Source organism: Echinops telfairi, unplaced genomic scaffold (genome assembly GCF_000313985.2).
Source record: "Echinops telfairi isolate 266 unplaced genomic scaffold, ASM31398v2 ScPeMD7_2;HRSCAF=8, whole genome shotgun sequence".
In the NCBI taxonomy this organism is placed as follows: domain Eukaryota; kingdom Metazoa; phylum Chordata; class Mammalia; order Afrosoricida; family Tenrecidae; genus Echinops; species Echinops telfairi.
The window spans coordinates 19,731,473-19,756,364 of record NW_022103898.1 but is presented as its reverse complement, the minus strand read 5'-3'; the positions used below and the strand labels follow the sequence as shown (position 1 = coordinate 19,756,364).

General features: G+C 39.6%; 1 protein-coding gene across 6 annotated transcripts in view; it reads left to right on the top strand.

The window, feature by feature from the left end:
- The window catches only part of RIC8B (RIC8 guanine nucleotide exchange factor B), a 148,879-nt gene that overhangs the window by 2,578 nt on the left and 121,409 nt on the right, over window positions 1-24,892 (top strand). For all 6 annotated transcript variants that reach the window (XR_004046157.2, XR_006680355.1, XR_004046156.2 and 3 more), the window contains exon 2: window positions 6,287-6,334. Coding sequence is in view for 3 of the 6 variants with exons in the window: in XM_004700329.2 (XP_004700386.1) it covers window positions 6,287-6,334 (48 nt within the window). In the remaining 3 variants the exon portion in view is untranslated. The remainder of the gene's footprint in view (window positions 1-6,286; window positions 6,335-24,892) is intronic.

Genomic DNA, 24,892 nt, shown 5'->3' with positions numbered 1-24,892 from the left:
ATGAGCGCTATAAAAGGGTTTCATCTCTCGTGGGTAGAGAGTCAGTGTGCTGATTTCTCTAATAAAGTCAGCCAAGTACAGTAGAAAGAAATTTCAGCTCGGCCATTTGTTGACTTCAAGACTGTGGATATGTTATTTTAAGTCTCCAGGTCACAGTTTGTTTTTTCTATAAAATAGGCACAATATAATCATTCTTGTAGGAACGGTATTTTGCGATACGATTCAATGAATTAGTTGCCAAATACTGACCAAGGTACATTTCGGAGGCACTTGATTCATCAGTTTCATTGATAGTGCTCAAGGTACTCAGGAGGTAAGTGTGGGCTGAACAGGCTCTCGAGCAAGATTGTCTAGACCAGAGGTTCTCAGCCTGTGGGTTGCGACCCCTTTGGAGGTCAAACAACCCTCTCACAGGGGCTGCCCAATGGATAACAGTAGCAAAATGACAGCGAAGTAGCAACAAAAATAATTTTATTGTTGGGGGGGGTCACCACAACATGAGGAACTGTATTACTGGATAGCAGCATTAGGAAGGTTGAGAACGACTGATCTAGAACCTGATTCTCCACCTAAACTTCCTGTGATCTCACACAAATGACTTAACTTGGTTCTGCCTCCGGTTTCTCCCTGGGAATAACAATAACACCTACATCATAGACTTGTTGTCAGGCTTTCACCAAGGCTGGAGGAAGCACCACATACCCATTAGGCTTTCTTCAAAGGCAGGGATTGCACATGTGGGACTGAGTTGACATAGCCCACTCTGAAAATTCAGCCCTACATTCTGTTCTCTTCCTTTTCCTGGACTCTTGCACTTCTTAATGCGTAGCAAAGTATCATGAATCATGTGTGTTTGAACAGCCTTTACCCGTCTAGCTCCAGGAAATATAATGTACTTTTTGTAGCTCTTTAGAGATTCTCTTTTCCAAGTTCCAAGCCACCTTGCTTTGCTCACTGACTCTTGTTATCTTGGAAGAAGCAAAGAAGGAAACTTGTCCATTTCTGAAGGGCATAATATAAGTTGACTCAGCATAGAAAAGTAATTTGCTGTGTTTTGTTTTGTTTTTTTAAGGTGTGGTGGTTCTTTTTCACTCCTCGAGCTATGTGTTAATATTTATTGAGTTCCTGCTTTTAAGCAGGAACCATGCTTCTAAGCATCTTTATACATGGTGTCACATATAATCCTCTTAAATTATGACGCATGAGGACGTACGTATTGTTATTTTGGAATAGGAAATTGGGGGTCAGAAAAACAAAGTGGGAAGCTCCATGCTAATGGGCACATAGCTAACAAGTGGTCGGTCTTGTTTACAGATTACATACTTCCGCTGTCTTTTTAAGTACAAAAGAGGACGTTTTTCAGGAGCAGTACACTATATCCTTTGGCTACTCTTGGTCCTAATCACCTCCCCTCCAGTTATAGGATGGGGTGTGGATTGTGGACTGACTGTCCAAATTGCTCCTTCTCCGCGGTCTGTTCTTGTACCAGCCTCTTCATTGTTACCATGTCATGATTATCAACAAATAGTGATCAAGGTCCCCAAGGTGCACACATTTCCTTGAAACACAAGGTATTTAGACTAGAAGGAATCTCAAAAATTGGGTCCAAATTTCCATTCAGGTCACACTTAGGCAAGTCCCTCTCTTTGCCTGACTTCCAGTACTTGGGACTCGAGTTGCAGAATACCATATGTGTGTGCGCACGCACACACATGCCCAACCTTCCTTTAATAGATGAAGAAGCTCAGAAGACTAAAGTCATCAACTGTGATTATGGACAGCAAACTACCAGGATTCCATTTGGGAAGTACAGCAAGTTAATGACCAAATGAAGGGTAAAAAGCATGTGAGACCAGGCAGATACGTGTAGGTGTCCAAGAGTAGTCTTCTCAGAAGAGGAAGACAGCATTGATAGCAATGAAGTCATCTTTTAATACTTGAATTATGTGTCTGTTAGAGACCTACTATTGGGGTCTAAAACACCCAGCTCACTGCTATCAATTCCAACTCCTGGTGACCTTGTATAGAGTTTCTGAGACCGTAAATCTTTGTGGGGAGCTGACAGCCTCAGCCTTTCTCCCAAGGAGTGACTGGAGGGTTTGAACTGTTGACCTTGCGGGTTAACAGTCCCCACACTTACCCCACAGCCCTACCAGGCCTTCTTCCACATTTGAATAGGGTTGCATACATATCTTGGACTACATAAGAAGGCCTTTTGTTTTCCACTTGGATCCAGGTTGAGTTCTGACTCTAAAGTTCACACTACAGGTTTTTACATAGCATGTGTAATGGGTTCCTCTGTTTATTATCAAATTGGTGTATATAATCTTGATTATTGGTGTTTAGTGGTAGAAGTAACCTATTCATGAAATATGACATATACATATCATTCTGATAAGATTCATCCTCGTATCAGTACTGTTGATATTTGTCAGATGCCACACCACAGACCATAAAAACAAGAGTGACTTTATTGAGCACCTACTACTTGCTAGGTGCTATAAGTAGAGATAAGGAGGCTGAGGGGGTAAGGTAGTAAGATTGAACAATATGACCAAGGTCACACTGTTTGTAAGCAATAGGACTGGATTTAAACTCAAGGTTACCTGGCTTCCAGAGGCAGAACTTTTTAGAGCCGATTCATAGCATATAAAACCTTCAGTGGGGAGCCCTCATAGTGAGTTTGAGCTATTGTTCCTAGCTTTCCTGATCTCTAACTTGAACATTGGCTTTACACGTCAGTTTATATTTGACTAGTTGCTCCAGTTCATCTGGGAATTAGGGATATAAAGATGTGAAGTGGTTGACTTTCGGCTAACAGTTATAGACAGCCCAAAATGCTAGCCGCTCTCCATACTCCTCATACCACCCCCTTTTAGCTGTGGAAAGAGAATAAAGTTTGAGGGTACAATAGCCACTATAAACAGCTACTTCTGTAAACCTAGTGTTCAGAATTCAAGGTCAAATATAGGAGTCGCACGGGTTCTTATGGGGACCTGAGTTAGGCTGGAAAAAAGACACCACTACCTCCATTGCAACCTTTTCTGTTGCTCATGAAATGTGTGGTTTGGGGCTATAGGTCTAATTAAAGATCAAAGTTGTATAAAAGGAGACAGCACTACAGAAGACAGCAACTTTGGGATATAAAAGAATCCTAGAGGGCTGAATTTCCTGAATAGATTGGCACATTCAAAATTCAATTTATGTTGCCTCACATACCAATATATTTTCTAATTAAATTAAGCTCTTGTGCTAGTTAGGAGACAGGACTTTTGGAAGCTTTAAAAAATGGGTTTTGGGTTTTTTTAAAAAATATGATAACAGCGTTGCTTTTTAAAAGTCAGAAAAATCAGCTCTTGGTACCATTCTAAATCACCACCTTAAAAGATTAATTCTACATAGGAACTGATTAAAATAGTTCTGTAATTCAGTGGGTGTCTTTCCAGAAAATAAAGGAACCCTGGTTGCACAGTGGTTAAAGCACTCTGCTGCTGACCAAAAGGTTAGTGGTTCAAATCTACCAGCTACTCCGCAGGAGAAAGAGATGGCAGTCTGCTCCTGTAAAGGTTTACAGCTTTGGAAACCCAAAGGAGCGGTTCTGCTCTGTCTTGCAGAGTTGCTGAGTCGGAATCACCTCTCTAGCAGTGGGTTTGGCGTTTTGTTCTGTCCCTTCCCCATCCCAAACTCATTGCTGTTGAGCCAATTCTGACTAAAATTATCGAAGAATAACCAGCACACTAGCAGCTAGATAAATTATTCCATATCACTGTAGAATTAATAATTACATAAATGACACACTTAGAGCTTTTCTGATTCTGATGTACAGTGATTTATTTGAATGGTCTGGGGCCCGTGTAGCATTTCATTCTGTTGTACAGAGTCGCGTGAGTGGGAATTGACTCAGTGGCACGTGACCACAATACCAGAGCCTTTAGGAAGTGTTAATTTACAACTGTAGTCTGATGTCTTGTGCCTGTGGACTTTTCAAAACCTCTCCTAAATTATGGCCCTCAGATTTACAACTTGCTCATCCATTCTCCCTTTCTTTATTCATTTATCTTTAACCTTAACCCTTTTTATTATTTAGAAGAGCAGCAATAATAAGTTGTTTTTTTTTTAAAGTCACCAGAAATTCCACCACCCTTCTACAAGGGCTTTTACTCTTGCATTTTAACACTCAAAATCACTCTGATCTCTGTCTTTATGCCTTCATGCATACTTGTAATTACTATCATTATAAATACATAATTTGATGTTTGACTGTTTTTTTACTTGATGCCATCCTAAGAAATTTTCCACATTGCTACAGAACTTCCTAGCCATCATTTTAAAAATTACTGTATAATATTCTGTCAGGTTATTTCATATTCTGTTATTTCATCAATCTCCTGTGCAGACTCGGGTTGTCTCCCTTCTCCCCAATGACATTAGAATACACTGCAGTGAATATGCTTACATACATAATTTTCCTCTCCATCTGGGTGATTTCATTATTATTGGCTTCTCAGAAGTAGAGAATCTGGGTCAAAGGAGAAGAATATTTTTACAGCTTGTCATGCGTGTTGCCAAATCACTTTCCGTTTTAAGGTTTGTGTCAGTGTACACATGCCTGAAGCACTGAGGCCTGCTCCTCACAGGAGATTTGTGGCCTCCGACTTGCTAGCTTTTCTTATCTGCCCCGTGAGCTACTGGTCAAAAGAATTCTTCCAAAATTCCTTTACTCTTCCCACCTCTCTCAGAGCCTTCCCTGTTGCCAGACAGCTATCTACCCCAAACCAAGCCAAACCCACAACCATCAAGTAGATGCCAGCTCATAGTGACCCTATAGGACGGGGTAGAACTGCCCCTGTGACTTTCCAAGATGATAATTCTTTATGCAAGTAGAATGCCCTGTTTTCTCCCACGGAACGGCTGATGGTTTTGAACTGTGGACTTTGCGAATCATAGTCTAACACATTACCTCTTGTCACCAGGGCTCCTCAGCCATCTGTCAGGTCAGGTATGAAATTTTCGGTCTAAGCCCTGACCACTGACCTCCATGTCCATTGTTTTGCAGCCCCCCCTCCCCCCCCTTCTCCGATCCCCCTGCCCTCTTAGCACTGTCTTCCCTCACATCAGTTCTTACATTTAGAATGGCTGCTCTGCCAACCCTCTCTACCTCATTTAATTTAAAACATTATGGTGTTTACAAAGCTGTCTGTGCAGAGCCACCTGTAATGGTGGTGTCTGCAGTACTTTGCTGTACTTAACTCCAGGTGGGTTGTCAGGAAAACAACTTGGATTTTCTTAAGAGCACCGATTCTTCTGAATAAAACTTGAGAATGAGGAATTTACATGCTGCTCTGGTTTGTTGTTGTTTGGTACTATCACCCTGCTGAGAGTGGGTAACCTCCTTATTTCTCCTCTCTGTCCTGTTCCACGTCAGCTACAGAGGGAGAAATCAGTATGGCCACTCATTCCAGGAGACGCGAGACAAGCACACTTCCTTGCCATGCTAGTGGATTTTCCTCGTTATCATTGGCATTGTCTTTATTTCAACCCAAAGTTTTATTCAACTGGGCATTTGCTATGTGCCATCGCTAAGACGGTGCTGATGGAGCGCTATGAACCCTGTGAAACAGGGATGCTCATTTTCCCATTTTGGATGAGAAAACCAGTTAAGAGTTTTAGTATTGTTCAAGGTCACAGAGCTAGTCAGTGGTGGAGCCAAGGTTTTTGCACTCTCTTTACTGTAGAATTATTTTTCTAAAATACCAACCCTTTCAAGTTTCTCTGATGATTTCTTATTGTGGATGACAAAGAAATCACGAACTTCTCACCATCATTGAAAGACCCTACCCATCGATAACTTCCATTTTCTTTTCTCTCTTCCCCACTTCCCCTGTCCCCTAATGGTTGCCCTACAGCTCCAGTCTCAGGGAGCTGCTTACTTCAAAAATGTGGCTCAGTAATTTCACTCTTCTGTCAGCCTTTGTTTCTACCCCTAGCATATTTTCTATTTGCTTCTGGCAAACTCCTATTCCTCCCCCAAGGCCCAGTCCAAATGCTACGTTCTCTGTATAAAGCCTTCCATTTCCGTGTGCAGAGTTGATGACTTGGTTCTTTTTGCTCCTTTATATACATTTTTGCTATAGGCTTTTCAGCTTGTATAATTATCTGTGTACATGCCTGTGTCTCACTATTAGAAAAATATTGTGATACAAGATAGGAAGACATTTTTATAGGGATATTATTTAACACTCTGTATATTGAAAATGACATTATTTTTCTTTTCTTTCTCCCTCAGCATAGGGCTACTTTCAAATTTGAATCCACAGATGAAGAAAAAAGAAAGGTAAGCCTGAGTGTAATTTGTTATTCTCTGTATGTGCCTTTCACTCAATGGCTCTCATGTGATGGGCTTTGACTAGTTCTTGCTTTCCCTTCAGTTTGTTTTTAAGGCGCTCTGCGAAAAGAGACAGCTGTCAGGCTTGGTATGAGTGAGTGCCTGAGCTTTCTCCTGCTTCTTCCCCTCAGGACATTTGGCTGGGGAAGGGCTGGGGTTGGGGTAGGGTTGGGGCTTACTTCCCCAGATCTTCTAGGCCCCAGAGGTTGCTACGATTTGGTGGCTGGACCATAGGCCATTCCTTATCTTCAACAGCTTGGTCAGAGTGGGTTAAGGTTTGGGAATGCAGACATTCACGCCGCTGTCCCTGAACCACCTACCCTTGTCCTTGCTGGCAGTTTTCATGCTGTCAGCAGCTGTCTGTGGTCACTGACTTCAGGGCACAGAGGAAACTGGAGTGAAGAATTTCACCAGTGGGGGAGTTATGATAAGAGAGACTGTATGAAAGACATGATCATGTAATGTTATGTTTGCCTGTTGGGGTTTTCTATAGTGGTTTTATTTAGTTGATTAGAGCTTGATGCTAATGGATTAGCTCACCAGTTTGTTTTGCCTGTCTCCATGCCCAGCTCCCGAGAGAGTGAGTCTCACTCTGACAAAGAGAGTGGAACAGAACTGTAGGAACCACTTCCTGCTGCTAGAAAAACAGCTAAGCCCAGGTCTTTATTGGTAACGGGTTGATAACACTTTGGACTCATGGTCTCAGTCACCTGTGCCCCACAGCCAACTTCTAAGTTCCGCTCTTTTACCTCTTAAGATGTCTTCAGTTCATTTTCTCCTTCACCCCTGTCCCAGTTCAAACATTCATCTCAGCTGCTGGTTGGTTTCCTAACTTCTTTCTCCAGTTATGTGCCCTTGTCAGTACATTGTCCATGGATCTCAAGCAGCAGTCTGATCATACTGCTTGCAGCCTTAAATCTCTTCCCCACGCTTCTTTGCCTACTGACCTTTAAACTCCAGCTTCTTGACATGACGTATAGGTGGTTGGTTATCTGATTTCACCTACTTTTTTAAAAAGTTTGACTTTCTTTTGGATTTGAAGAGCACAAGCAAGCATAAAATACTTTTTGGAATAGGAATTTGCAACCAGGGATATATGTTCTGTGGAGCACTTTTTTCAAGATAAACCAGTGCTAACCCAACCCCATATCTATTGAGTGAGAATTCAGGGGTGGGGTCCATGCCAGCATGCATATTTTTATGAGTGGTCTTCAGGAAATGAGTACTCGTGTATCTGGTGAGAAGGCCAAGTGACAGAGTCCTCATGAAGGAGAAACTGGTAGTATCTACCAGAATTGCAGATTGATTTCACCCTTTAACCCAGCAATCTCATGCCTAATAATCTATCCTGTCGATAGCTTGCACCCAGCTAAACCAACTTATTTATCAAAGTATTGTACATGCACACAAAATATAAGAAGCAAGAACATATCTGTAATTTGGGAATATACAGGAAAGTCTGGCACATCCACTGAATGAAATACTATGATGTAGTAAAAGAAAGGGTGAGCGAAGAGAGAGAAGGCTAAAGAGAGACGGTGTTATGTTCTATGGGGAGCAAAAGCTAAGTGGGAAGAAAAAGTGTTGAAAACATTTTGTTTAATACACTCATGATAAGGTATTAGGCTAGGAGGCTTCTGTTCATTTAGTTTCATTGGGAGGATCCATACCACATCTCTAGCTTCATGAGTCCCTTGGAATCTGGCCTTAGAATGTTTGGCAGCACTTTTGCTGGTCAAAATAAGTGCATTTAGAGATTTCTCCCCCACCCCGTATACATTTCAATCGAAGCAGATACGTTTACCACAACATGAGTAAAATCTGTGTATGAGTAGCAAAGAGGCCTCTAGAGCATTTCAGCTCTTTGGAGAGACTTGCTGCTGTACCAGTGCTTACTCTCAGTTGTCGTGTAAAACTTTTTGCTTCCTGGGAAATCTGTCGTAAACAAGTGTCATTAGGGATCTAGCTAGGTAATCTTCACTAATGGGAAAACATTGACAAACAACACCATTTTGGTCTCCAAGGGTTAAAACCATTAGTGACTGTTACCGGGCCAAAAGGAAAGCCTTTTTGAAACCTTAAAGTCCGAACTATTGGGTAGCCTTAAAGGAACCACATGCTAACAGTTTCTTAATTCTGGATGTAGAGAAAGAGGATGCTAGGCATTTCTCCACCTTAAACCCAATCTGAATACAAGAGAAACTCGATTTACTACCCAATTTGTTTTGCTGTCCTAGTTCTTGTTTTTTTCCCGTTGCTAAACATGTTTCTGGAACTTTCTTCCGACAACTCCTTGTTTTAACAGCAGCAGTAGCATGGTGCTGATTCGCTAAAGAACACCACAGAACACCACCTTTCTTGTGTGAAAAAAAACCTTTGTTGGCAACTTAGAAGTGTAATGGAAGGGCACCTTTCAAACAGTGAAACTTGATCTTCCTGAGCTTTTTAGGAAGTAGTTATAAATTAATGATTCTTGGACCTAATTCTTAACACTTAGATAGCGTTTTGCCCAGATATACTTCTCAGCAGTAGCACAGTGAGTGTGAGGACGCCGCCCCCATCATTGTAGTAGGGACAAGAAGACTGGGCCCAGATTAATGACTACTCGCTATTGCTCCTGTCTTTAGGAAGCAGTAGGACTTGAACTAGAAAGCAGATTTTCTGACTATTCTATGCTGCTCTGCTGCTTAGGAACCCTGGTGGCTTAGTGGGTTACAAACCTACCAGCGACAGAGAGATCAGGCTTTCTGCTCTTGGAAACCCAATGAGGCAGGTCTATTCTGCCCTGTAGGGCCACTGTGAGTCAGAATCAACTGGGTGGCAATGAGTTTTGGTTTTCTTTACTGCTCGTTCAATAATTCCCTCTCATTCCCTTTGAAGTGTATTTTAGAAGGCTTAAAATTATGATCCAGTACCTTGTTTAATCTATGCCAACCTTGAAACAACCTTTTATGCAACTGGACTCAAGTCGGAAGACAGTAGAGAAACTTACTAACTAGGGATTCTTTTATGTTTTCCAGAGAAGTAAAGGTCATATACAACTGATGTTTGTGCATATGATGCAAATAGTTCTAGGTGTGTGTAACACTGTGTATTTGGGTAAAAGCACCTGTGCTGATTGAAGCATTTGCTTTACATCTTCTACCTAAATTGGAAGGCTACCATTCTCTACCAGCACATAAACAAATACATTATGCAAATACACAGGTTGAGGCAATGTCATGAATTATCTGAAATTTCACCTGGAGGAAATGCAAGCTGCTTTTTTTGTTTTTAAAGCAGAACTGATTTCAAACCAATAAAGAGTGCTACTCACAAATATTGAAAAGGATGTGCTATGAAATGAGTAAAAGATGGCAACGTCCACCTACAAAATCACAACCTTCAGTTGTTATCTGAGATAAATCAATACGTACATGGTGATTGCCCTCAAAAGAGTAAAGCTATAAATAGCCAAATTTTAAGCATTTACTTTATCGTTTGTGTTGCGCAAACTCATGTAATTAAGCCTTAAGCCCATATTTCTGTGAGGCCAAAGGCAATTGCTGAACGGAAACTGTGAGCTCTTTGTGGAAGAACCTCTAGTCTACTTATCTTTGTATTTCCAGCCTTGAGCACAGGATATGGCACCAGACACACACCTACAAAACATGTCTGCTGTGAATGAAGAGACTTTAGAGATTGAGTACATTGAGAATTCTTCATACTTTTACATAAAATCTATATAAATAAAAATGACTACAAAGAAGTTCACTAAATATTAGCTCGCTGGATATTACCAGGGATTATAGTGGGCTTTTTCTCTGTTTTTAACTTTCCTATAGTAAAGAGCCCTGGTGTTTCTTTGGGTTGGGTGTTGGACTGCTAATTGCATGGTTTGTGGTTCAAATCCATCAGGCACTCCAGGAGAAAGATGAAGCCTATTGGCACCTGTATAAATTAGCTTTCTTGGAAATCCTGTATAAGGTAATTATTAGTTGGAATTGGTGCCAGTATATGTTTGGGTTTTAATATATGTTACTTTCCTAGTTATATTAGACAGAAACAGCAAAAATGTTGCATTTTTTTTAAAGACATATAATTTCTGATTATCTAAAATCCGCCTTTTATCAATCTAGAACCCTTTCCCAGAGGGATGAGTAAAGGAAAAGTGGGTGAGGGGCAACGAAGGATGATGTAAGATATGGAAAAAATAATCTAAGACTTACCAAGGGTTCGTGAGGGAGGGTGGGTGTGGGGGAGAGCAGGAAGAAATGGGGATCTGATATCAGGGGCTCAGGTGGGAAGAGAATGCTTTGAAAATGATGATGGCAGCATATGTACAAATGTGCTTGACTTGGAGGAATGTATGGATTGTGATGTAAGAGTCCCAATAAAGTATTTTTTTAATTAAAAAATAAAGTAGTCCTTTTTAGGAACCTTTAAAAAAAAATCAGAATTAGAGTTGAGGATAGCATTACCTACAGAGAAGTTTGTAGAATGAAATAATTTACATGGATACAAAAGCTCAATCTCTCTTTTAAATTATTTTTTCATTTGACTCTTTACCTCTGTAGATATGGGCACATTTTGCATGTTAGAGATCTCCATAGTCCCCAAGCATAATACTTTTTCAGTAATTCCTATGTGCCAGATATTATGTTAGGCCTTCTTTTATAACTTTACTATTTGCCTATGATGTTTTCCTTGGTACTTTCTCAGCTACAGAGGCATGCCAAGCCTTGCCTTTGTGGAAGATAGAAAATGAATGGGTGAATTTCCCATTAGATTATTAGATTTCCCCTCCAAAGGAAAACATGCCAAGATAGGACCATCAATCTTAGACTGAATCCGTGCTTGGGAATAGTTTGAGGCATGGTTGCTTCCTCTGAAAGCTCTTTATGCTTATTTTAATTGTTTGAAATTGTTCAACTCTAGTTTTCATTGAAGCAGAATGACAGTTTGACTCAAAATTGACTTAATGTATTCACCTTAGGAAATATTCTGATACATGAGCAAGTACAATTCTTCTTTAGAAAACATAACTTTAAAGATAATCATTTTCAATGTCTTGATCTCTTTAAAACACACATACACAATACCAAAACTCCCCCAGTCATTGAATGGATTCTCATTTAGCGTGATTTTAGAGGACAGAGTGGTTTCTGCCTCATCTTCCTCCTATAGATCGACTGGTGGAGTTGAACTGAAAACCTTGCAGTTAGCATCCCAGTGCTTACCCCACAGTGCCACCAGGGCTCCTGCAATATGAAGAGCACATCCTAATGTTTTCACTTTTTAAAGTTTCTTTCTATTTGGAATCTGGTGCTAAACTTGATTAAAAGGACAGTTATATCATTTAGTAGGATGAACACCTCATGTTAGTTTCAAATGCAACCATTTCAAATTTAAACTTTCAGATTCCATTTTTTTATATTAGATATATTTTGCTGGGTAATTTTGAACTGCTGACCTTGTGCTCAGCCCAACAAATAACCTTCATTTTTTCATAGGATCCCTAAATTGATTCCACCAGTTTGTGGAGCAGTGTCTGACGCAGAGCATTGTTGAACACAACAGAGCTTTTAGGTAAAGAGAGGCCTACCAAAGCTCTTATCAACCCATGGTGACTGTGGGATATCCACATTGGGTCCTTTGTGGAGCAGCATCAAGGACTTCACATCAGAGTTGGGCGAATACACTTCACTAAAATGATTCAACCCGTCACTGAACAAGCAAATAAGAAATAAGATGAACAAACCTCAGATGAGAGAGACCAATAATAGAATTGCCATATTATCTAAAGTGTCTAGTTCCCTCCCTCCAAATATGTATGTATGAATAAGGGGACTTCAAAAGGTTTGTGGGAAATTAAAATGAAAGATCACAGATTTTTTCCACAAGGGTTTTGAAGCCCCCTCCTGTATACATAACAAAGAACCCCCCCCCCAAAAAAAAAAAAGAGATTGAGATCCATGTACTAGGAAGAAAAAAAGCAACAGGAACTGCATAAACTGCATGAGAGAACAACCAGATGTAAGATATAACAGTCATCAATGTAGCCATTATAAATATATCCAAAAAAAACTAAAGAAACCCATCATTACAAAAAGTAAAGTATGACAACAGTGTCTCATCAGATGGAGAATATCAACAAAGAGATGGGAATTATTTTAAAAGAATTAAGTGGAGACATGGACATGGGAGAGGGGGCTGTGAGGGAAAGGAAGTGGTGTTAACAAACTCAGGGACAAGGGAACAACAAGTGATCCAAAATCGGTGGCGAGGAGGGTGTAAGAGGCCCGGTAGGGCTTAATCAAGGGCAGTGTAACCGAGAGGAAATACTGAAATCCAAATGAAGGTTGAGCATGATAGTGGGACAAGAGGAAAGTAAAAGGAAATAGAGGGAAGAACTAGGAGGTAAAGGGCATTTGTGGAGGTATAGATGCAGGTATGTACATATGTAAATATACTTATTTATGATGATGGGGAAATAGATCTATGTGCATACATTTATAGGTTTATTAGTTTTAAGGTAGCAGATGGACATTGGGCCTCCACTCAAGTACTCCCTCAGTGCAAGAATACTTTGTACTATTAAACTGGCATTTCATGATGCTCACCTTCCCAACACGATTGCTGAAGACAAATGGGTGCATAAGTAAATGTGGTGAAGAAAGCTGATGGTGTCCAGCTATCAAAAGATATAGCGGCTGGGGTCTTAAAGGCTTGAAGGTAAACAAGCAGCCTTCTAGCTCAGAAGCAACAAAGCCCACGTGGAAGAAGCACACCAGCCTGTGTGATCACGAGGTGTCGAAGGCATCGGGTATCAGCATCAAGGAACAAAAAATCATATTGTAAATAGTGGGGAGTGCAGATTGGAACCCAAAGCCCATCTGTGGGCAACTGGACATCCCCTTACAGAAAGGTCATGGGGAGATGAGCCAGTCAGGGTGCAGTGTAGCAACGATGGAACATACAACTTTCCTCTAGTTCTTAAATGCTTCCCCTCTTCCCTACCCCACCCCTCACCCCCGACTATCATGATCCCAATTCTACCTTACAAATCCAGATAGACCAGAGGATGTACACTGGTACAGATAGGAACTAGAAACACAGGAAATCCAGGACAGATGAAGCCCCAGGACCAATAGTGAGAGTGGTGATACTGGGAGGGTGGAGCGAAGGTGGTGTAGAAAGGGGGAACTGATTACAAGGATCTACATCTACATCTCTCTGGGGGATGGACAACCGAAAAGTGGGCGAAAGGAGATGTTGGACAGTGTAAGATATGACAAAATAATAATTTATAAATTATCAAGGGATCATGAGGGAGTGGGGCTTGGCAGGAGGGAGGGGAAAATGAGCTGATACCAAGGGCTCAAGTAGAAAGTAAATGTTTTGAGAATGATGATGGCATCAAATACACAAATGTGCTTGACACAATGGATGGATGTATGGATTGTGATAAGCGTTATACGAGCCCCCAGTAAAATGATTAAAAAAAAAAGAATTAAGTGGAAATTAGAGTTTTTAAAGTACAATGGCATGAAGAATTTGTTAGAAGGCATCAAGAGTACATTTGAATTACCAGGAAAAAAATAATGAATTTGAAAGTAGATTGATAAAAGATTATATGATCCAAAGAATCAAGAGAAAAAATTAAGAAAAATGAACAGAATCTCAGAAATGTGGACACCAGTAAGCATACAGACATTCATGTAATGTAAGGGCTTAATGGAAAGGCGCAGAAAATACTTGAAATAATGATGGAATACTATAAATTTATTAGAAAGCATTAATCTGCACATAAAAGAAACTGAACTCCAAGGAAGACAAACACAAAGAGACACAGACACATTATAGCAAAAGTGCTGACAGCTAAAGACATAAAATGTTAGAAGCAACAGAAAGAAAGTTAACGTTATTTATACAGGAACTTGAATAAGACCAGCAGTTAATATTTTAGCAGAAACAGTGGAAGCAAGAAGACTATGAGATAGCATTTGGTGTTAAATGAATGTCAATAGAGGATTTTATATCAAAGAAAGCTAGCTTTCAGAAGTGAAAACAAAATAAAAGACTGCCCCATGTAAGCAAAACAAAGAATTTGCTGCCGTTTGAATGACTTTAAAATAATTATTAAAGGAAGTTCTTCAGATTGAAAACAAGTGACCCCAGAAAGTAATTTGAATGCACATTGATGCAAAAGAGCATTATTAAGTATAATTATGAAAGATTATGTAAGTGCATATTTATTATCCTTTCTCCCAGAAACAGCATGGAGGTGAATTGAAACCAAGCTGTATTAGTCAAGGGAATGACCCTACATGGTTAACCCAAACCCACAAGAACCAAGAAAGCCAGAAATTATAAATCAAGAAGGCCAAAAAAGAAAAAAAACAACAAGAAAATCCCCATATAATTACTTACTCTTCTTTCTCCGTTTCTTTAAAGGATAAGGAATTTTAAAAAGATGTGAACTTATGTTAAATAATAGTTCTAACAATGCATTGTTGGTTTTGTACCACTTAAATATGTAATACAAGAGGGCTTCCAAATGTCTGTGGGACAATGAAATGAAAAGATAATGGAATTTCCCCACAAACATCGAAACTTGCTATGTGTAACACTCATGTCCTTCCTATAAAGAGCCCCAGTCATGCAAGGGTCAAGCACTAAGCTGCCAACCTATAGGTGCATGGTTTAAACTTTTCAGTACTTTGTGGAAGAAAAGATCTGGCAGTCAGCTCCCATGAGGATTACAGCCTGGGAATCCTACAGGGCATTTCTACTCTGTCGTAGAGAGTCATTATGAGTCAAAACCCACTTGATGGCACACACATCAATTCTACATACAGGAGGAAAAAAAGAACACAGCTATGTAGGAATCACATTTCTGTGTCTCACTGGAACTGGTGCCTGACTCAAGCATGTTTTCAGCTGTCTGATAAGCATTTGAAAGTTGCACATTAAATAAGGACACTGTAGAAGAATCCATGCATTTAAATTGTGGTGTTGGCAGGGAAGCAAATAAGCCCACCTAGAAGAAGCACACCAGTCTGTGTGATCATGAGGTGTTGATGGGATCAGGTATCAGTTATCAAAAGATCCAGAACAAACAATTGTATCCATGTGAAAGAGGGTCGTTGGAGTGGAGACCCAAAGCCCATCTGTAGACAAGTGTACATCACCCCCCCTCCCCCCACAGAAGGGTTACAAGGAAGGGACGATTCAACCAGGATGAAGTATAGCACCAACAAAACACACATCATTCCTCTAGTCCTGAATGCTTCCTTCCCCCTACTACCATGACCCAGTTTTACCTTACAAATCCATCTAGAGCCAGAGTACACACATTGGTACAGATAAGAGCTCTCGACACATGGAATTCAGGACAGATAAAATCCTCAGGAACAGTAGTGGGAGGGTAGGGAGATGGTGGGGATGGAAGGGTGAGAAAGGGGGAACCCATCACAGGTTTGGATATATAGCCCACCTCCTGGGGGACGAATAAGACAGCAGAAGTGTGGGTGAAGGAAGGCAACGGACAGTGTAAGACATGAAATAACAATAATATATAATTGATCAAGGACTCATGAGGGTGGGGGAGGGAGGGGTGGAGGAAAGCAACGGACAGTGTAAGACATGAAATAACAATAATATATAATTGATCAAGGATTCATGAGGGTGGGGGAGGGAGGGGTGGAGGAAAGCTGATACCAAGGGCTCAAGTAGAATGAAAATGTTTTGGAAATATTGATGGCAACATATGTAAAAGTGTGCTTAATACAATTGAATGATGGCCATATAAAGATGAAATATATAATAAAATAAATTGTGCTGGCGACGAATATTGAAAGTACCATGGGCTACTAAAAGGACAAACCGATCTGTCATGGAAGAAGTAGGGCCAGAATGCTCTTTAGAGGCAAGGATGGTGAGACTTCGTCATAGATATTACGCACATGTTGTCAGGAGAGACCAGTCCCTGGAGAGGACATCATGCTTGATCAAGTAGAAGGGAGCAGAAAAGAGGAAGGCCCTCAAGGAGATGGATTGATACAGGGGCTGCAACAATGGGCTCAGGTACAGGAACAATTGTGAGGATGGTGCAGGACCGGGCAGTATTATGTTCTGTTGTGCAAGGGTTGCTATGAGTCAGAACCAACTTGATGGCACCTTACAACAATGGAACTAAGTTAGTATGAATCCGAAACGGATTCTGATTAGATGGATATAGCAAGCTCTCCAGCCTCCACTAAGAAAATACTTTTTTTAAGTTTATAGCAAAAAAAAAAAAAATCATTAAGTTAAAATGTTACAAGACATGACAACAAAAGTAACATGGCCAGCATGAATCCAACTATATCAATAATATTGGATGGGAAGGGGTTAAATAGTCCAAACAAAAGGCAGGAAATCATCATATAAGAAACAAGATCCAACTATGTGCCATTTATAGGATATGTTAGACTCAAAGATACCAATAGATTGAAAGTAAAAGGATGGTTAAAACTGTTTCATGTAGTCAGCAAGCATAAGCTGGAATGGCTAATATCAGACAAACCCACTGACGTCGAGTCAGTTCTAACTCTTAGCAACCCTATTGGACAAAATAGAACTGTCTCATAGCGTCTCTAAAGCTGTGAATCTACAAAATAAGACTTTAACCCAAAAATGCTACTAAAGCTAAAGAGGGACATTTTTATAATGATGAAAGGATCAATACATCAGAAACTTGAACAGCTACACATATCTGTGTACCTAACAACACTAAAATACATGAAGCAAAAGTCAAGGGAATTGTACGTGATTAACATTATCATGGGAGACTTCAATGCACCTTGCTTTCAATAATGGATAGAGCAAGTAGGCAGAAGACCAACACAGTCCTTGGAGACCTGAGCGACTACATTACCAGCTGAATGTAACGCTGTCATGATTCTGTGCCCAACAGCAATAGAGTGCATTCTTCTCAAGTGTACATAGACCGTTCCGCAAGGTAGACCATGTGCTAGGTCATGAAACAAGCCTGCATACATTTTAAAAGATAGGTATAATACAAAGTATATTTTCTGGTCACAGTGGAATGAAATTGAATTCCCTAATAGGAAGAAATTTGCAAGACACAAAGGTGAAAAACTAAGCTATATTTTCCTGGATAATCAATGAGTAAACACATCTAAAGAGAAATTACAAAATAGACACAAAAATTAATGGTTGCAGTTAAAGCAGTACTGAGAAGGAAATGTGGATCTTTAAAAGATTAAAAAATTGAAACCACTAACTTAACCTTCCATTGTATGATATAAAAAAGCAAACTGACTTAAAAAACAGAATGGAATAATAATAAGTTAAAATGGAAATTAGGGAATAGTGAACAGAAGAAGGATTAAGAAAATCAGTGAAAAAAACTAGTTCTTTAAAAAGATCAATAAAATTAAGAGACTTTTAGCTAGACTTTTATCCAGATCCAAATTATTAGAATTTTGTTTTTAATAAAGGAAGGGGTCATTACTATCAAACTTACTGAAGCAATAACCTTAAATAATTACATGCCAATAAGATCAGTTAGATAAAATGGACAAGTTCCTAGAAAGACAAACTACCAAAACCAACTTAAGAAGGAATCGACCTATAATGAGTAAAGAGATTGAATTAGAATGAAAACACTCCCACAGAGAAAAGCTCATGGCCAGATGGCTTCATGGGTAAATTCTGCATTTAAAGCATTTAAAGAAGAATGAGTACCAATTCTTTTTTTTAAAAGACCTAGGGGAAATAGATGCTTCTCAGCTCACATCTATGAAACCAATATTCTGATAATAAAACCATACAAAGGCATAAGAATTGAAAACTGTTACTTGAGAATATGGACTTAAAATTATTAACAAAACATTAGGAAAGCAAATACAGCAATATTGTATAAAAAATTATAGACTGTGACCAAGTAGGATTTATTCCAAGGTTGGTTAGCAAACAAAATCAATTGGTGTAATATGCCATATAACTAGAAAAAATGTAAAGTGCATGATCATCTCACTAACGCAACAAAAAATGCATTTGACAGGATCCAGCACTCTTTTATGTTAAAAAGTACTCGATAAGCCCTAGACCTACCCCTAGGTAGAAGCTTTGAACTTCATCAGCCTGATAAAAGGCATCTACCAAAGACTCGCAGCTAGCAGTATCAGTTGCTGTTCTGTTGATTCTGATGCACAGAGACCCCATGTGTGCAGACTAGAGCTGCTATTTGTTTTGTTTTTTTTAATTAATGTGATATTTTTAACAGTTTCATTGACATATACTTCACATATACATTTCAATAGTTCAGGCACATTCATAAGAGTTGTGCACCCATCACCACAATCAATTCCAGGACATTTCTTCTTTGTTAGCTCCTCGTTTCCCACCAACTCCCCTGCCATGTTCCTTCGATCCAGTTGTTGTCTTCATAGGTTTACCTAGTCTGAATTTCATGGACAGAGAAACATGCACAATCAAGACAATATAAACAGCCCAACAATAGTGAGAGAATGAAACAGAAAAACCTCAATCAAAAAACAAAGCAGTAAATATTTAAAAACTGGAGCAATTTTACATTGCGTCATGAGAGAGAGATCAATAACAAGGTCTCTCATTTTTGTACTTAGAAAACCCTAGGGAAGCTACTAAAAACTTGTTAGGTGCTGTTGAATAGATTTTGATGAATAGTGACCCCTGTGATCATAGAACTGCCTCTATAAAATTTTATTGGCTGTCATCTTTATGGGACCAGATCACCAGGTATTTCTTGCAGAGCCACTTTGGGTTTGAATCACCAAACCTTTACGTTACCTGGCCAGTTCTTAACCATTATGCCATTATCATTCAGAATACCAGATTAGGACACCACAAAACCCCCCCCCACCCCGTTGATTCTGACGTATGGCCATGCTATGCCTCATGCTTCTGGTCTTGAACCACCAATTTTGTGGTTAGCAGCCCACGGCTTAACTCATAGTACCATGAGGGCCCCTTGTTTGAATACACTTGTCATGAGCAATGTGAAAATGGAATTTTTAAAAAGCAGTTCCATTTTAATAGCATATAAAAAAGTAGCATATTTAGGAATAAAGGTAACAGGTAGTTCATATACGTACATCTAAAACATTGTTAAAGAAATTAAAAATCTACGTAAGCAAAATAGTTCATGGATTGGAAAATTTATTGTAATGATGGCAGTATTCCTCACATTGATTTACAGATTTCATATACTCCCTCTCAGAATCAGAGCTAGGCTCTTAGTAGAAATTGACTTCTATTGCAAGGGACCCAGAATATCCAAAATTATCTTAAAACAGAGGACTATATTTGCTTCATATTTTTAACATTATATGAAGCAACATTAATTATGGTCGTGTCCTAGTGTAGAGATATATAGATTAATCAAATGGACTTAAAGAGCTAGAAATATATTCATGTCTATGATCAGTTGATTTTTAGCAAGCATGCCAAGACTATTCCGTGAATTAAGAATTGTCTTCTCAGCTGCTCGGCTGGGACAACTGGATTTCTATGTGCAAAAGAATGAAGTTTCATCTGTACCTCACACCTTGTACAAAATTAACTGAAATGGATCAAAGATTAAAAACAACAGCAACAACAAAAGAAGCCCAGAAACGAAAACAGGAAAAAAAACCCACAGGCGGAAAATTTCATGTCCTTGGACTTGACAGTGGGTTCTTCAAAAAAACACCAAAAGTATGCACAATAAAAGAACAAAAAATTGATAAATTGAGCTTCAAAATTAAAAAGGTTTTATGCTTCAAAGGACACTAACCAGAAAGTAAAAAGATAACTCACAGAATGGGGAGAAATATTTGTAAATCGTATGTGATAAGGGACCTGTGTTGAAAATAATAAAATAATTTTACAGCTCATAATAGTGTAAGACATGACAAAATAATAATAATTTATAAATCATCAAGAGTTCGTGAGGGAAGGGAGGGGAAAAAAATGAGCTGATACCAAGGGCGCAAGTAGAAAGCACATGTTTTGCAAATGATGATGGCAACAAATGTACAAATGTGCTGGACACAGTGGATGTACGTGTGGATTGTGATAAGAGTTGTACAAGCCCCCAATAAAATAATTTTTAAAATAAAATAAAATAATGAGACAAACCAATTAAAAATTGAACAGAACACTCGAATTAACATTTTTTTCCAAAAAAGATATGTAAATCATCAACAGGCACATGAAAAAATGTCCATCCAGTATTGTTGTCTGGAGCCGTGGAGTTAGTTGGGATTTACAGTGGCCTCTGTACAACAGAGTGAAACACTGTCGGTTCTGAGCCATTCACACAACTGCCAGCGTGCTCGAGCTCTCTGGGCCAGCAATTCTACTCTTACGTCTGTGTTCAAAAGAATTGACCACATCTATCCACACAAAACCTTTTACACGAGTGTCGAGTGTCTATCCCAGTATTATTCAGAATAGCCAAAAGGTGGAAACAAACCGCATGTCTATGATGAATGGAGAAACAAAACAAAATCTACATAATGGTGTAGTATTCAAACTCCACCCACCCCATGCTACATGCTATAACATGGGTGAACCTTGAAAACATGAGATGTGAAAGTTGTCAGACACAAAAGGTCACATTTTGTGTGATCCCATTCATATGAAATAGCCACAGTAGGTAAATTCATAGTAAGAGACTGTAGATTTGAGGATGGGAGGAGGGAGCAGTGCCGCGTTTCCTGCTAATGAGCATGGACTTTCTTTTTGGTGTGATGACAGCATTCTGGAAGTGGGTGGTTGCACAACTCTGAATACACTCAAAACCAGTGCATCCTATACTTTTATTAGACGGTGAGCTTTCTGGTATGTGGATTATATTTAAATAAAGCTACTTTAAAAATCCTAGTGACATCTATTTTAATATATACTACATGTCTATCCCTGTAACAGTGGGCTCAGACATAACGGGTTGAGGATGGCCCAGGCCGGGCAATGTTTTGTTGTGTTATGCGTTGGGTCACTGTGAGTCAGAACTGACTCTAATGCACCTAACAACATGGCCATCATCACTTCCAAGCATTTTAAGAGGGTGTTTTGAATTTTCCCCCGGAAATTTTTGAAGCTCCCTCATGTATATTAACATATTTAACACGTAAAATGGAATGATAAATGTCAGTTCTGGTATTTTTCTTATTTTCATAGACAAGAAAATTGAAGCACAAAGAAAAATTACTTTCCCAAACTAGTGAATTGGTGAGAAGCTTTGTTCAAGCTAGGCAGTCTGACTCCACAGCTCATACACGGCAACATGCTATTCACACATCAATAATAGACTTGACCTATATGGCTTATAAATCAGTTCTATTCATTTTTTTACTTTAGCCACCTAACATTTGAGACTTAATACAGAACATAAACCAAACTTTGATGTTGAACTAATTATGAGCATTGACAGGAAACAGAAGAGGATACTCCCCATTATAAGTAATTAGATAGGATGTCTAGTGTCACCCCTCTCCATGGGCAGCTCGGCAGACCTGCTAAGGTTCTCTTTAGATTTCTCACATTTCTTCCCCCCCACCCCAAATAAAAAGTATTGCTCAGCATTCTTTCTTCCTTATAAAAGTTGATCATGTGGGGAAGGAAATAGTTATACATCTGTACTCAAAAAATCTTAGAGGTCTTACAGCATTCTTGGCAGACCAGATATTTCAGTGGGTATATAATATCCCCATTTATAGATTAAAAACTGAGATGGTGACTTGCCAAAGGTCACAATTGAGGCAAAGAGCTAGAGCTCACACTAGGTCCTCTCTGCCTTTCTGCCTGTCCTTAAGGAACCCGTAGTGTAGTAAGACATAGAAGACACCTTCCAGTGTAATGATGGCTTTCTAAGACTTCTTCACTGAGGGTTATTTACACCTCTGACTAAACCCTTAATTGGTATTAGGAAGTTCACAGAAGCCACACTGCTGCAGAGTAATTCTTAATTGTTGGCAATTTTTTTTTTATTACTCTGAATTACTTTGGTTGATCCACCTAGTTTGCCATATCGCTAACTGCCACTGTACATGTTGATCACCATTTGTCGTGTCTTCCTACTTGATACCATTCAGTCTCTCTCCCATTTCTTCCATCCTCCCTAACTCTTGCCCCATCCCCACCCCTTACACACTTCTCTTCATTTTTATTTTTTCTGTCCAACATCCAGGTTTATCAGGCAGCTTTTTTGGCTAGTATCCTAGCTTCAGTCTCTTAAAGCAAAGCTTAAATTACTGCACATTGAAAGACACCTTTCTTACTATTCATGTTGCACATGTTCAATCTCCCTAATATTGTAAATAGCATGAGTCATGCATGTTCGTTAATAGCTCCCCAACGCCAGAATAGAACGTCCTCACTTGGATAGACTTGGTAATTTTATTTTATTGATTAACTTGCATTTATTTAAATTTTAAATTAGGAATATCTTGAGATATGTACCTATACATGGTGTTAATATTCACAAGCTCTTAGTAATGGACGCTGTGGAATCTGTGGCATTTATATGAAATTACCATCTTTGTTTTTTGCAAATCACTTCCATTTCTCATATGACTGTCGTTAAAAGGTGGATAAAGGTCAAACTTCCTAGTAATGTTTCTGTTTGTTCATGAGGCCAGCTTTATGATGTTCTATGCAATAGCTGCTCCCTCCACCACAAGCACTATGTGAGAAGTTTTACATTTCATATATAAGTTCTTGGTCTCATTCCTGTTTTTAGAGATGAGGAAGTGAGACTCAAACAATACCAAGTTATTGACCCAAGAGCTTGTAGCCATAAGGGCTGCATGCTGGCGTGTGACTCAAGTGGTTTCTTTCCTTCCACTGTACATTTTCCCAGACTTTACAATATGCGCGTTTGGTTGCCATCTCTCTTAAATAAGTACAGTAACCTTATAGTTAACATTATTGTTAAAGCTAGTTTACCAATGACGAAATTTAGCTTCAGAGAGATTGAGCACATTTCTCGAGATCCAAGCTCAGGAAACAGAACTAGTGGTTAAAAAGAACCTAGACAGTCGGTTTCAAAATCCAGAGGAGCTTCTCCTGTCCCTCCGTGTGTGCCTGTGCCCCAGACAACTTCTGCATATCTCAGAGCTGTCTCCTTTTCCTCTGTGTCTGGCATTCAACATGCCTCCAGAGCCACCAGTTAGCCTCTGCATTGGTTCTGGGCTACTAGAGCCAACTGCCAGGCATTCACATATGGAAGAACCAGTTGAGAGTGAATAATTTTGGTGTTCAGCAATAGATGGCATTTGGAGACAAACTAAAGTCGAAAGATATTGTATGTGGGAAAGGCTTTCCATTTTCCCACTGACTTTGAAGCACTCTTATGCCAACCACCAAGAGTAGAAGTATTCCAGGCTGGTTACAAAGGAGTCCTGGTGACGTAATGTTGCGCTGCGATCCGCAAGGTCAGCCATTCAAAACCACCAGCCACTCCGAGAGAGAAAGACGGGCTTTCTCCTCCTGTAAACAGTTAGTCTTGGAAACTAATGGGGCAGTTCTACCCCGCCCTACAGGGTCCCTGTGAGTCCGCATCGACTCCTTGGCAGTGAGTTTGAGGTTTTGTTTGTTTGGCTGTTACAGAGTGCCTGTCTTCCAGGCTTGTTAGTATACTACATATGTCAAACAGGGTATAGTTAAATAAATTTATAAGTTGGTCTAGGAACTCACTAAAGATTAAAGGCAAGAATGTGTGCTCACATGGTGAATTTTAATATGCCATAAATGAAATTGGTTTTGTGTTTCCTGATGTGTTACTGGAAGGACTAGATTTCTGTTACGCAGTGGAGAAAGGAGCCCTGATGGTACTGTCGTTAAGAGCTCTGCTGCTCATTGACTGGTCATCAGTTCAAATGGACCTGCTGCTCTGCAGGAGAAAGATGTGACAGTTGGCTTCCATAAAGATCAAACTCACTGCCATCTAGTTGATTCCAACGCATAGCCACTCTTTATAAGGTTTCTGAGATTGTGAATTTTTGTGGGAATAGAGTATCATCTTCCTGGTAAGCTGTTAGTGGGTTAGAACTGCTGAGCTTGAGGTTAGTAGCCCAATGCCTAACCCACAATGCCAACAGATTCCAGCCTGGAAAAATCTATGGGCCATTTCTTTTTTTTAAAAATAATTTTATTAGGGGCTCATACAACACCACAATCCATACATATATCAATTGTGTAAAGCACATTTGTACTTTCATTGCCCTCAGCATTCTCAAAACTATTGCTCTCCACCTAAGCCTCTGACATCAGCTCCTCATTTTCCCCCTCCCTTCCCGCACCACCCACCCTCATGAACCCTTGATAATTTATAGATTATTATTTTGTCATATCTTGCCCTGTCTGATGTCTCCCTTCACCCACTTTTCTGTTGTCCATTCCCCAGGGTGGAGGTTATATGTAGCTGATGGTGCCCAGCTATCAAAAGATATAGCGTCTGGGGTCTTAAAGGCTTGAAGGTAAACAAGCGGCCAT